Source organism: Chaetodon trifascialis, chromosome 11 (genome assembly GCF_039877785.1).
Source record: "Chaetodon trifascialis isolate fChaTrf1 chromosome 11, fChaTrf1.hap1, whole genome shotgun sequence".
Taxonomy (NCBI): domain Eukaryota; kingdom Metazoa; phylum Chordata; class Actinopteri; order Chaetodontiformes; family Chaetodontidae; genus Chaetodon; species Chaetodon trifascialis.
In genome coordinates this window covers 4823095-4837695 of record NC_092066.1, presented here as the reverse complement: position 1 = coordinate 4837695, position 14601 = coordinate 4823095, and the positions used below count along the sequence as shown (strand labels likewise).

Genomic DNA, 14601 nt, shown 5'->3' with positions numbered 1-14601 from the left:
TAAAATATTACTGATGGCAATATTGAACGGTCGCTGTCTGTCACAGTCTTGAATCACCCAGATCATGATACCGTAAACCAAAGGAAGCTGAACTTGCTGCTGGAAACTGCGCTGACGGCAGGTGAAACACACAAGTCGGGTTAGCGTGGATATTCTGGACAGGAGGGACTGTCCTGTCGGGAAGCGCATGGCTGCTGCTCAAACACATCTGTCCAATGGTTCCTGCTAACAGGCAAGAAGACCCTTTCCCAAAAGACTGGCATCCTCCACTGGCCTTTGCAACTCAAATCTTGCATAAAATCTGCTGCATTGCCATATTTCTCTGTGGATGGATCTCTGCACCAACGCTGTCATGCTTAGGGATTCCCCCTCGGGCCACCAGCACTCAGAACCGTGTGCTGTCACGGCTGCGCTTTGGGAGGAATCATCCGACGACTGGCATGTGTTGCATCACTGTTCCACTTCTTGTTTTTAATGGATTTACTTTTCTGACAGTGAAGATGTTCGTGACTTTACTTTGAAACTGCTGTATAAATAGTTATTTTATCATACTGTCTATCACATCTGGCTCTCTGAATTATTAATATTTATCTTAGTAGTATCCAAGTGGAGCTTTAAAGGTCCTTTTTCAGTGTTTTTAAGGAAGAAAGAATAATATGCACGATGATGTTTGCCACATAAATCTGTGTTTTTTGTTTTTTGTTTTAAACCTCCCTACAGTGAGGTGCTTTGCAAATACAGTATACGAGCCCGGCGGTATAGTCTTGTTTATTGTAGTGGGTATACTGTGATGCACCATCGTCCTGGAGCACCACCGCGCTCACTAACGCATACAGACATGCCGAAAGACTGGGTACGTGTTATCAGGACAAAACCTCCAGAAACAATTTACTGTAAGCAACGCAAGACTTTAACAGCCAAGGACGTTTACAGCCGGGGAGATTTAAACGCTTTGGACTCTCAGCGGATTTTCCACTGCTTCCACAGTCCTTTACAAGCTCATACTGTTATTTTATGTTCACGCTGGTATGTATCAGGACACGCTGCGTATCTCTTTTGTAATCTGCTCTATAGGATTATGAGCTGATGTTGTTTTGGATTATGATTGAGTTCTTCTCTAAAATATTGCTGATGTGCACAAACAGCACGATCGTGTCCTTCTTATGCTCTGATAAATGTCATTCTTTGATCTCATATCAGCCATGTCTTGAGACTGAGATATCGTAATAAGTTTAATATTCCTACAGTAATGCTGACAAGTACATCACTGCAGGAACTGTTGACATATAATCAGAATATAATGTAAACATATTGCATAAGGTATGCAAAGATTACTGCAAACTGTTTTCTAAGGCATCCACCGTGTACGTGCTCAGAGAAAATCACGTTTTGCAGGACTGACTGCGACTGCAGGTTAATGGTCTAAAACGATTACATGGCTTACAAGGACGCATATCACCCATGAACATGTCTGTGGTTGGATGCCTGCTCCCAACAAACATGGTATGTAGCCAAGGCCTACGCTGTCCGTGGTCACAGTGGCAGCGGGGTGGGGTTTTGGGTGGGGGCGAGTACAGATGAGGAGGCGAGAGCCTCTCTGCATGTTTGGATGCATGTTTTTCGGTTTGCTGTCACATCTCTTGACCCAGTATTTGCAAGAATAAATCCCTGAAATGAAAGCTGTGTCACAAAGCTATACTGTTGTGTTCCCTTGCACATTTTTCAGTAGTTCAGAAATCCTGGAGCCTTCTTAGTGGGTATACAGCATATAGCGCGCAAACCACTGCACGAGCTGCTGCAGCTTTGTTAATCTATTTGTGAGGGTTTGCATGCATAAGCATGTGTTTCTCTATGCAGATAGAAGCCAGCTTGCAAGACTATTAAATGGAGTACTTATGAGTGGTTAAGCAGTATCATTAAATTATGAATGAATTACGAATTAAAAACAATAAAATGCTCATACTTGTATAAATATTTGATCGTGTCTAACAGGTATTTCTTGATTGAAATTGAAGATGTCAAGCTTGACTTTAAGTGTGGCTTTCAGTTTTCATTTCAAACTGTGTAACATCAGCAGACTGCGGGGAGCTAAGTGATTGAACTCTGACAGCAAATTTGATAGCAGTAGTTTACTGAGGATGAGCCAAATTGGAAGAGTGACAATTAAGTAAAAGACCAGTATCTCCTCCTGCTGCCTTCTTCACTGTGGTAGTATTTCCCCTGTCACCACTGGTAGTCGTGTCTACGTATGCTGTGACAGACGTCTATTGTTTCTGGAATATGCGCCAGTCAATTTATGACATGCTGGCTGGAGCTAATCGGAAAACGCCAGTAAAAATGATTGGATTTCTGAGGATGGAATTACTGCACGTCTTAACACACCGGCCATTTAGCTGATGCTCTTAGACGGATCCAAGCACAATGACTGAGACTGAGTCCACAGTCTCGGCCAAGGATGCTTTTACAGACAGACGGATACAGTGGGGCTCAAACGTGCGTCATTTCAGCTACTGCGCTGCCTCACCCAGAGCTGTGAGTCTGGACTTGGCTCAGACTTTACTATTGTGAGACATGGCTAAATGACCCTTGACTCCCCACATGCTTAATTTGAGTCGAGCATGTGTGAACTTGTGCATGTTCGCAAAAACATTCTCAGGTCTCGAGTTTTGACTTAGTGAAATGCCACAGCAGTAAAGAATTAATGAGGGCTGCAACTAACAATTATTTTCTCGATTAATTGGTCTATAAAATCTTTCCCTTAGCCAGAGGTGATGTCTACAAATTGCCTGTTTTTTTTCCAACCAGCAGTCTAAGACCTAAAGATAATTGGTTTACGATCACGTAAGACAATGAAAAGAAACAAATCCTCAAAAGTGAGAAGCTGAAAGTAGAGAAAAACCACTTTGACGATGACTAAACTGTGAAGAGAAATTCATTTTCTGTGCTTCGATTTATCGATAAACTGACTAATTGTTTGAGCTCTGCGAGGAGTAAGTCAGTGTCAGGTAGGCTGTGCACAGTCACACAGCTTGAATATCTACTAGGAAGAAGCCGGCCTTCAGACCGTCCTCATTTCCAGCTTGCTTATTAGGACTTGCCACTTGACTTTGACTTGTCCTCAAGGATGTGAAACTTGACTTCAGACTGACAATCTTTGACCCAACACTTGACCCGTCTGATGCCAATTAAATCAAATCCTTTGCATCTTTAGCAAATGTCCTTGATTGAAAAGTTTATTGCATAACTAAATAAATATTCCCACACACGCTAGTTTATATCAAATTAAAAGGTGAAGTCCAGTCATGGATATACAATTCGATTTAAGCAGCAGTCTATATTTACTAAATGACACATATAATTTACAGTTAGATCATAAAAAATGCAGGATACTAAATTTGATCACTTACTTACAAAGAAATGCATGCTTTTATTTTGGAAGAATGATCCCCCCCATCTTTTAAGATTTTCCTTGATCAGCTGTCTTCTTTTTTACCCTTAGAAAAACTGGCGAAATGTAATCGTGGCTTTCTCTTGAATGGATTTCGGTGCCCCTCTCTTGGGTATGGAGAAAGTTTGTACACCAAATGCTGAATGCTGTCTTAGTACTATCATTTATGCTACTGTATGCATCACTATGCCTACGCTTATACTATTGCCCCTATTATTATTATTATTATTATTATTAGTAGTAGTAGTAGTAGTAGTAGTAGTAGCAGTAGTAGTAGCAGTAGTAGTAGCAGTAGTAGTACTTCTATTTTCTTCTTTTTTTTTTCATTTATATTTTATGTTTTTGGTTCGATACTTATGTGTGTGTGTTTTGTTGGTTTATCCCTTTAGGGGTGGGGGGGTGGGAAAATCACAAACTGTAAGACCGAGTATCAGTAAGTTTGTACTGTATCTGGACGATTTTCTTTTGAAATAAAAAGATATTTAGAAAAAAAAGAAAAAGAAAAAAGGTGAAGTCCATTCATACAGTGGCAGCTGATACAAAACGTTTAAAAGAAGCGACTCTGGGGACAAAATTTTACCATTTTACAGCTTGATTTTCAGTGTTTTCACATATGTTGGTGAACTTCAAGGCCTGGCTTAAACTCTGCGAAGGCTGCGTGTGGATGCACACAACTCTTTGGTTGAATTTCTAAAATAAGATCTCTTCAACACTCTGCACTTTGGGGTGGCAGGTCTCACCAGGTTGCCTTGGTTTTCATGTTTAGGCCATGGAGGTGTAACACACACCCGTACGCAGAAATGTCATCGTGCAGCCAGCTCGCCACTGGCAGCTGACCCCATGACGTCAATGACCCTTCCTTTGCTCCTCGTCCTTTCAAACAGAACCCCTGGAAATTGTTCCGGCAGGCCGACGAAACCAGGCCAGCTCTGACTCTTTCTGCCCCTGAGGGGAAGAACCAGAAAATGTCACAGGAAGCCTTCAAACAACAACAAAAAGACGCTCTCCCAGGCACGCCGTGGCGCACTGTCACAAAGTCAAGCGCGACACCTCCCATGTACAAGCCTACATGCCTCCCCTCCCTCCCTCCCGCCTGTGAAGATATCAACCTGAAAATAGCTCTGTGAAGCTGAACACTGAGCCGCAATAAATAAATCACAATAATATTTAAATATTCATTGTACAGTAAGAGAACAAGGAAAAAAAACAGAAGGAGAGAGGAGAGAGGATAAACTCCTTCTTCTTTGCTTCACGAATCAAATCAGTTTGCCTTGAGGAAGTTCGACTGCATTATCAAATTCTCCCTTCAAGGGACTCATCAAACATACAGTAGCCTGTGTAAGAGGCTGATAGTCGTCACGCCTCGGGCTGCCCGTATGAATGAACAGCAGATAAGGGCGTGTAGCTCATTAAGTCAATTATATCGTTCACTTGTGCCGTCTGCCGATGCCTTTCGCGAATGGGATCGAATTTGCCAGTAGATATGAAGTCATCTTCATTGACACGCCGGCCAAGGGAGAGCGATTGTATTGTAAATACACAGAAAGGGGGTTTTTCACTGAGAAAGGAGGCCACGTGGACCAGTCGAGCCTCACAGCAGGGGCTCTGTCAATAAATCTGTCCTTTAAAAACACCAGTCCACTCATTGAAAAGAAGCAGAAAAAAGCCAGAACTATCAAAATAGCACTCGACATGCGGCGGCACTCTCAGCATGGAAAACGGGAGGTCTGGCACGCGCTCCTCGAACCGGCCCCGCTGTTTGCTTTTGATAGCAAAAGTCATAATGACATTCAAGTACTCACCAAGCTGAGAAATGAAGCGGCGACAGAAGGAGAGAAATGGAGATTGAGGCAGGAAAAAAAAAAGAGGAGAGCGTGCACGTGCTGGTGAGAGAGCGTGAGTTCGTGTGTGAGCTACTGTACGAGAATGTGCGCGAGGTCGGCTGAGACATAAGCTGGTCGGTTGCCAGGTGGTGCAGCTAGCCGCGGTGGAGTGGAGACAGCAGTGTTCCACCGAAACCCAAGTCTGTTAATAATGTGTGTGATTAATTCACACTGTGTCATCTTCACAGGTCCCCCCCCCCCCTCCCCTTCTCCAATCCTTAAACAGAGAGGGATTGAAGAGCCGTTTAATTACTCAGCACTTTGCTCGCTAGGAAATGGAGCATCCCGGGTTGGACACCACCTCACACAAAAAAATGTCCATCAGCAGCTCAGAAACAATGTTTAACATTAAATGCCTGTATGTACAGAGGTGGGTGGGGAATATATATGTATGTATATTTTCAATGGCTTGTCTGCTAAGCACACACACTTATGCATCCACATAGAGACAGTAGCTAGGTGGGCGCACAGATTTTCGCCGGGTGGTGAACAGCTTGGCTCTCAGAGGTGTATGTGCTTAAGTGAAGCTCTGTCTGTGTCCATGTTTGTGTGCGCTCGGACACGTCTTCATGCATGAATGTGTACATAAGTGTTCTTCTAACCGTTTCTGTGAGTGTGTTAGCATCTGTGTGAACGTTTGTGCGTTTCTGAGAATCACCGCGAATGTGTGTGTGTGTGTGCATTCATCTGTGCACGTGCACATACAGTCAGGGATTTGCGTGTTCATTGAACAAGGAGCATGTTTAAGTCTGCGTGCGAGGAAAGCCGGCTGGAAGACAGAGAGATAGACCGACAGCGTGCGTGCATGTGTGTGTGTGTGTGTGTGTGTGTGTGTGTGTGTGTGTGTGTGTGTGTGTGTGTGTGTGTGTGTGTGTGTGTGCGTGTGTGCGTGCGTGTGCAAGCGTACCAGGGAGTCTTAATAGCCTAGCAGGCTGTGAGAAAGTGAAGAAGAGTGAATCAAAACAAGGTGCGTGTGTGTATTTTTTGGAGCACTCATGCAAAGGTGTGTGTGTCAGTGTGTGTAGTAGATGCTCATGCGGGGATAAGCAGCTTAGGGAAGGAGCATATTCTTTTCTAAGTAAATCTCATTAATTTTAATTAGCTGTATATTTAGCCCATACACCTGGATTGGGTGTAATTCCGTTTGTATATATAGCGACTGGTGAGCAGAGCAGGTGAAATGACTCCGGTTGCGATTATATTGCCGTAGCCGCGTCACATTTGCATAATGTCCTGTTTTTGATTGTGTCGCGCGCCTAAGGAGGATATCACAGGCAAATATGCATTCCCTTCATTTTCCCATTGCATGCTCTATGTAGCGCGCCATGGCTCGTCCTTTTCAACGTTCACCTTTTTTCTCTTGTGTGTTTTTTCTTCCTCCCTCGCTCCCTTCGCTGTGTCTTTTCATTTTCTCTCCGGTCTGTGCATCCCATCATTAGAGTGCACAGTTTTTTTTTTCTTTCTACCCCTCCTCCTCCATGTCCCTGCCCTCGTGCTCCCTTACTGTATGGATTTCTCTTGTTCACGTGCATGCCTCTGTCTTTCTCCCTCTGTCTCCCTCGCCCTCCCTCCTTTCCTGGGTAATCAGCTTATCCTATGTGTGTCCAAGCCTCTATGTCTGCGTTCCTCCTCTCTTTGTTTCGGATTCATTCAGCAGGGAGATTAGAGATGCCTATTTGGTGCCTTTGTTTTCAACCGGCGCAGCGGCGCTGAGTTACACCGCACGCCGATGGCCTCGTCGTAAAAAGCCACATCCACTCATCATGTGCTCATCATACCCTGATCGGTGTCAAGGGCCAGATGCAAAATTAAAGCCAAGGCAGCACCTGTCCACTGGGTAGTGTGAGAGTTTGACGCTTCCACTTGCATCACAGTGATTGACTGCTCGATTTAAAGGCTGACCTTATTTAATGTTTAAAAGCAAGTAATACATTCCCGGCACCCGCTGTCACAGGAAATCAAGAGCGTCACTCTTTCAGAACTCAAGGATAGCAGGATGAAACCAGCAAGCTCATTTTTGTGCTCATCAATAGGCCGCTGTTTTGGAATCTTTAAACACTGATGATGCCTGAACAGGTGGGAGCAGCAGAGTTCGAGAAATGGAAATGATACCTGCTATATGTCACAAACGCCGTACTCACCGCGTGCAACAGAAAGCATTCAAACAATAAACATATTCATCGTGTTAGATGAGTCCCAATCTAGGCTGCGGCTTTGATGGAGAAACACAATCAGCCCAACGCATGAGAGCACTGGAAGGAAGGGTAGAGTGCAAGACAGATAGCAGACTATTTACTCCACTTTCTGTTTAAACATTTAGCTGCCTCACCTCATTTACACCTTGTATTAAAATGCGATGTCTGTGCGGATGGCTCGGATCAGGAAAAGCATGATAATGCAGTGCGTGAAAGCACATTATGATGTGGAAGTCATCAGGTCCTGCAGACCGCCTACAGAGGTGATCAGACCTCAGCCAGGAGTAAATACAGTCCGCACAGTGTGCATCCACATCTTGCCAACAGTGCGGAGAAGTTTAAGCTCACTCCAGAGTTTGCCATCCGCTCAGCACGTCCAAAGACACGCACAGCATCACGCTCCATTCCCACCAGGTCTCACAACTTTTCTCCTCCCATAGCGTTTACTGCGGCAAAAAACCCACACGTCATCATTTCTGTTGCCTTCCAGGAAAGACTCGTAAAAGACGACCTTTTCCACTTCAGTGAAAAGTAAATCCAGCCTCTGTAGCATCAAGTCTAATGATCCAACACCCGTCATGCCTGTTCGTGTTGACAATGCAAGCTCCCAAACTCTGTCCCCGCTTTGCATAGGGCGCATGAAAAATGTGATCCACTTACAATGCAGCCATAAATGATGATGAAAGCACGTACACTAAAGGCCAGGTGCTGTATAAATGCAAGGGACACTTAAATAATACAAACTGCATTTTAATAGCAGATGTACAGCTTATGGGAGCAATGAGCATTCAAGCAGTGTGGTATAGTGTGATTGTGAGGCATAAGGAGTGCAGCAGTGCAGCAGAACCATAAATGAACTCCGCTGAGCAGTAGCTGTGTTACAATACACTTTAATAATGATGCCATCCAACATTTTCGATGCTAAAACCGTATCTCAGCACACCATAAACAAACAACCCAAACAATAAAGAAGAATGCTATGTATAGGAAACAATATTCAAAGCTGCTTCAGTACAATAATGCACGTTTAGAATAGAGCAATTCGCACTCGGCGTAATCGCTCGCTAAACTATCAAAAACTTCTCCGCGTGAGCCAAGACAGGACCCGGCCTCGAGGACTCTTGTCAGCCTGGCTGCTGATTCACGTTGACACCGGATCAGCTGGTAAAGCACAAGCGCCAGACTGTAGTCCATTCAGGGCTTAACTGCTATGTTTATCACAAATCATCTCCATCAAACAGCCACTTATAGCTATGCTATCGAGGGGGAAGTGAAATGAGCAGAAGTATTTCGAGCCAGAACGCAATAATGTATAAATACCATGAGAGTTTCTAACACTAAGTTTCAATCTAGAGAACACATTCCCCACAACCGCCATGTAGAGGGCCGGCTCTATATGTGATAGTGCTATGCTGGAGGCTCGATAAGACTCAGTGAATGGACAATGATGTCCTCAGCAGAAACCAGACGAGGGAGAATTCCCAGGACAGCACACAGGTGAATTAAAATGGCTTTATGGTTGTGGTATCAGCGATAAGATCCCCCCCCCAGACACGCTCCCTTCCACCAGCTGAAATGATGGCATCATCAAATAGAGGCAATAAACAAGAGCAACCTCTGCTCTTTCATTGGAGGAGCTCCTGCGCTCAGGGGGAACCCTCAGCACTCAGACTCAATCAATACAAATGCTGCGCTTTACAGCCACGCACTCGCGTCTTCCGGCACCCCGTCATCGTTGGGAGTCTCACACGGTGCAGCGACGGGCTTCAACAAACAGATACACCTTTCCGGGAAGCCCTTGTTCTGACCAACCATGCATCAATGACAGGATGGGTGATTTCCACCCCCGCGGCAATCAATTAAAACCCCCCATCAGAGAATCCCGGCAGGTAGCGGGAGAGAAGGGGGGGTAGGCGGTGGCGAGGCAGTGCGAGTGAGGGACCTGATCAAAGGAAAAGCCAGTTGAGTGTGGAACGCAATAATAAGGGCTCTTGTTGTTGGAAACGAGGTGAATTAATTTATTCCAAGGCTGACGTTGTTATTGTTGTTAGATTTGTTTAATCTGCGGCGTCTTTGTGAAGTGACGGTTTAAAGCTGACAGCTCCGCGACTGCTGGACCCCTAATTTTCTCGACCCTGAGCCACGGCGGAGTGATGTGTCTTTTAAGAGCACCTGAGAGGACGCTGAGTGCGTTACTGCTTTGCAAAATCTCAAGAGCACTTCTCTTTTTCAATATCTAAATGGCATTTTCTGTTATTATGATGCTAGCAAGCGAGATTGATCTCTTCTGATATAATCTCGCATTGCCTGAGTGGGCCTAGGTGGATGAGATCTACCTCTGATTGATGAGGTCTAATGGAGTCTTGTTGTGGTGCTCCTGATGCCTTTAAGATCCGGTGATACTGGCTCGCCACCACATATTAATCCTGCTTAATTTAGCCACAAATTACTTATCAACACTTGTGTCTTGTTGAGCTGTGAGTGTCTCTGCGTGTCGCTGACGCATGTGTAATGTTTCAGCATGTCTGAGGAGCTATATGAAGATAACATGAAGACACAGCCAATGTGGATAATGTGTGATGCAAATCATCCCCAGGGTTCTGGTGCTCATGGTTGGAGCTTTGTTGGGAGTTTAATCAATCAGCCACAGTGCCTTAATTAATCGGCATGATGAACAGGAGAAATAATTGGTTTTCTGCCAGATGTGAATCTGTTGCAAACTAATGCCAGCCAATCAGGATTCAATCTGTAATCACAAAACTGATCTGGACGACAAAACACTTAAAGGATCAGAGAAAAATAAAGACACGAGACAATGGGAGTAATATGGCTTTGGATTTAAAATTGCGATAGGAGGCAGTTGCTTGGAGCTCTTCTGTATATTGTGCTGGGTCTATTTTAGATGCCTCATTGGATCTATGTAATGTCAGAATCATCATCAGTCTCGTTGATTGACATCTAGGATATGAGTAGGAATATGTCGTCTCATTTCTTAAAAAAAAACAACATATTGCTAATTAATTGGCATGATCAGTAAGAGAAGAATTAATTGGGCTCCTCCCCAGATGTTTCTGAATGAATCTGCAGCAAACTAATGAGGGGTGTCTGGTTTTCTATTCAAGCAGCAGATGTCATTAACTGCAGTCCGCATTGACAACACTGATCTGGCCCAATCCAATCAGACCAGGTAACCAGTGGCTGAAACAAATGGAAAAGCACTGGAGCCAGCAAATAGCCAGGGTCGAGATTGGAAACCACTGGTTTAGCCCAGTGCCAGCGGAGCCAAATGGAAAAATAGCTTAGGCCTCTTATTAATGTCACAGTGGCTAGGCGGTAATTCCCCCAGGCTCTGTGTACCTCGGCTTGTTAATGAGTCAGTGCTTATCAGTCAGCCTTGTTAACAGGCAGAGGCCTCACATCCAAACCGCCTACTGCTATTGTGTGCTAGCCGTACTGTGTATTAGCCAAATGTTCCCCCATCTTGGCACACAGGAAGTCAACAGTAAACAACAGCAGCACACACAGGAAGTAGGCATCGGGCCAGCGAGAAAGAGCTGGTCCAGGGGGGAAGGAGCCCATTTTGTGGCAGGATAAAGTGAACCGCTGGCAGAGAGACACACATGCGGAGCCCTCCCGCCTGTAAATCTTACCACACTAACGATTGGTCCACACTGTTCCTGTCCTTTAATCCTTATTCATTACTGGCCTCAGCTGGAAGCATTAGGGCTTCATTCACTTGTTCCAACCGGCAGAACTCGTCGAGGTAAATAAACTATTAGGCATGTTTCTTGTCACGAACGCAAACATTCTCCTGGGGTCCGGGAGCGGGCTGCCGTGGAGTTGGAGGCCAGGTGGTTGATGGGAGGCCGCGGCGCTCTGCTCTACGCGCTGTCTGCAGAGCGCTCCAGCGGATGGACCCTCCACAGTCCACAGCAGCCCCGAGGTAACTGGGTCAGCAGTACAGAACCAGGGCACAGCCGGCCAATTGCATGCCTAATCTGTGCCCTTCTGAGAGGCACTTTCCATCCGCAACGCTTGGCTGCACATCCAGCTGTGGAAATGGATATGTCAAATGGTGCGCAATTAGTGTCTCCCCAATTCGTTCACTTGCTCTAAGGAAGCCTGGTCACAGATAAATCCAGAAAAAAAACATCCTAAGTGCTGTCCTTTCCCCGACTTTGACGTACATCAAATGAAGACGGGGCAGCGTCGGGAGTCCGGGGTTGGTCTGGAGTTTAAATGGTGGTGACATGCAGCTTGTCGGTTGCTGTATGATTATCAACCACATAACTCACAAGGGAAGTTTTTTCCCCTCTCTTCCCATGATTGAATGATGAAAGGGGCCAAACAGCATGCATGTTTTTAAATCATCGTGGACTCTGAGCAGTGATGGACAGTCCCGCTCTCTGATGGCTCATACGCTCTTGCATTGATTTGCTGAGCTAATCGTATCCTCTCTGATATACAACTTTGAATTATTTATGCTAAGTAGGCCCTTCTGTTCCAGGGCCTCTTAGCATGGAGATCTCCATTATGACAGCATTATCTGACTGCCCACCCCACCCTACTCCATCTTCTACTTAACAGCTCTGCTGCTGTGTCACAACAACACCAATCAGACAGATCGGAGCAGATGTGAGCGATGGACAAGTGCTCTGCAGCTTATACACATTTCCCTCTCAAGCTGAAACTAAACTGCTTTCCATATTGCTCAAATGTCTGGAAACTATAGACCAGTGAATACAGGATTCAGATACATATATATATATATGTCTATATATGGATATATGGTTTCCTGTCTGCTGAATTTTTGGCACCGTGCCTCAGTGTTGTATGCAAAGTCCCATAAGAGCTGAGCTCCTTGCTTGCCAGTGAGAAAGTCTATAAATTGTCAGTATTTCTTGCATCAATGCCACCAAGACAAATTCCTTTTCTACATTGATGAAAAAAATTATGCATTCTACTCTGATAAGTGCCTGACAAAAGTGATACTAATTCAATTCACTGCAGAAATGTTACTGACTTTGTTTCAGTGTAGTTGATATTAGAGGATTTGATTATGCTTTGATAGCAAAAATGAATGACAAAAAGACCTTGACTGCAACTTAATGGTTTACAAGATGCACAGTGAAACTGTAAAGCCAGCACTCCCTATCCCCTCTCCTCTCAATTGCACTCCTTGACGTGTTTTCTCATCTCCTAAACACTGTCAGACGTCCCAGGCTTAATTACCCTCCTTGACTGACATGATAATGTAAAACAGCACTTAGGTGAAACCAAAGCAGGAATTGGTCATGCATGGTCAGGCCTCACGCTAGGCACACCTTAATCAAATGTGACGTGCGTCTGAACGCGAGCCAAAATCGTTTTCGGACCCAAATAACGAACCGCTGCCTGCGTTTCAATGACGAGCTACATGCTCGGGGTCGGCGCTCTGAAGAGAGATTGATATTTCATCATCAGCACCTCAATCTGGAGATTGTTTGTGCATTTCTCATCTTCGCCAGCTCTCGGGGCCTTGACAGGCCTACATTTGCATTTGTTTAGCAGTGACCTCATCACGGCTTCTTGGCACAGCCGGATTGTTTCGCACTTTTTACTGCACTGACCACTCTGAGCTCGCGCTGACATCGCTCTCCACTTTCCCACATTTCATACACAAACGTGCAGGAACACAAGTATGCATAATTCAACAGCAGGCACAAACAGCTGATGTGGATAAATGAAGTTGAAGTACAGTAAAAAGTGGTGCGTGTACCAGCATATTCATGTGCATACATGTGGACGCCGCGCGTGTGTCCGTGCATGCGGATGCGCCATGATGTATTCAAATCTGTCAATGTGTGTGGGTGTGCACAAGTGAGCGCGAGGGGCCTCTGAGAACATATACTGCAAATGCAAATCAGGGAATGTCTATTGGAAGCCTTCATGCCTGCTGTATCGTCTTACAGTTCTTTGCCAAACACTCTGTGCAATTAAATCCTGACTGTAATGAGAAAACGCCAACAGGATTCTACCTGTGTCAATCAATTTTCTATGGATTGAGGGACAATCATGATGCACCAGCTTGCCCTCTAAAGGTTGTATTACCGACAGCCACTCACTTGAGGGTTATGTAATTGGAAAAGCACATTGGACAGTATATTCCTGTTCACTCGGTGCTCACAGCAGGGATGATATCATTACAGAGTGCCTCTCTCATCAAATCCTCGCTTACCATCCGCTTTCAGCCGCACCCAGCTCATCACAGGTTGAGCTTCAGCCATAACAAGAGTCATGTGCCTGTACTGAGCGTGTGTGATGAGCGTGCAGACAAGAGATGGTGTTCTTGTACAAAAAAGCAGATGATTACTGGTTACCTCCAGGCTGCATGGACCTCTGACACAGATATGGTCTCCACGCAGATGTGAGACAGACAGGGAGATGCTGAGCAGGTGAACATGAAAGGGAGAGCGTGTGCCCGCTTTCATGGGAGTGCGAGCAAGTGAATGAGAATGTCATGGAGACAGAAAGGGAGAAAGAAGAGGAAGCCACGGGGCAAGTGAGCTATTCCAGCAAGGACCTGCAGTGTGCATGCGTGTGGAGTCCTGCGTCCACGTGCCAGTCACACACATTCCTCAAAAACAGCGGCAGAAATTCCTCTGGGGTCCGGGGAGGTGGGAGTGTCCCATGTGCTTAATAACGGCTCTCTGATTCCCTTGTCATAATACAGGAAACAACAAAAAAGCCTCAAGTCAACAAATAAGGGGCACCATCGAGGACAGAAAGAGGGGGTCGGGGAGGTCAGGGGCCCAGGGAGAGGCGGCGAGATAGAGAGAATAGGAAGCGGACAGATAAAGAGGGGGAGAGGTGCTTACCGTAGACAATGTTGCTGTGAACCACAGCAGCGAACAGGACTGTCAATAAGCTGACACTCCATAATGCAGAGGGGGCTGATGGGAAGGCCATGGTCGGGCGCACAGATCCGCCTGTCTCACTGAATCCTCAGGAGGGCAGAGGAGCTCTGGAGTGTCACCTGCAGGGAGAGCAGTGGAGAGATAAAGAAAACAAGCAGGGCAAGCCAACTGGCCACTAA

At 45.5% G+C, this 14601-nt stretch overlaps 1 protein-coding gene across 2 annotated transcripts in view; it reads right to left on the bottom strand.

Annotated features, from left to right (window-relative positions):
* cadm3 (cell adhesion molecule 3) overlaps positions 1 to 14601 on the bottom strand; it is an 84738-nt gene that overhangs the window by 68261 nt on the left and 1876 nt on the right. For both annotated transcript variants that reach the window (XM_070973768.1, XM_070973769.1), the window contains exon 2: positions 14384 to 14541. In XM_070973768.1, the coding sequence (XP_070829869.1) occupies positions 14384 to 14474 (91 nt within the window). In that variant the 5' untranslated portion in view covers positions 14475 to 14541. The remainder of the gene's footprint in view (positions 1 to 14383; positions 14542 to 14601) is intronic.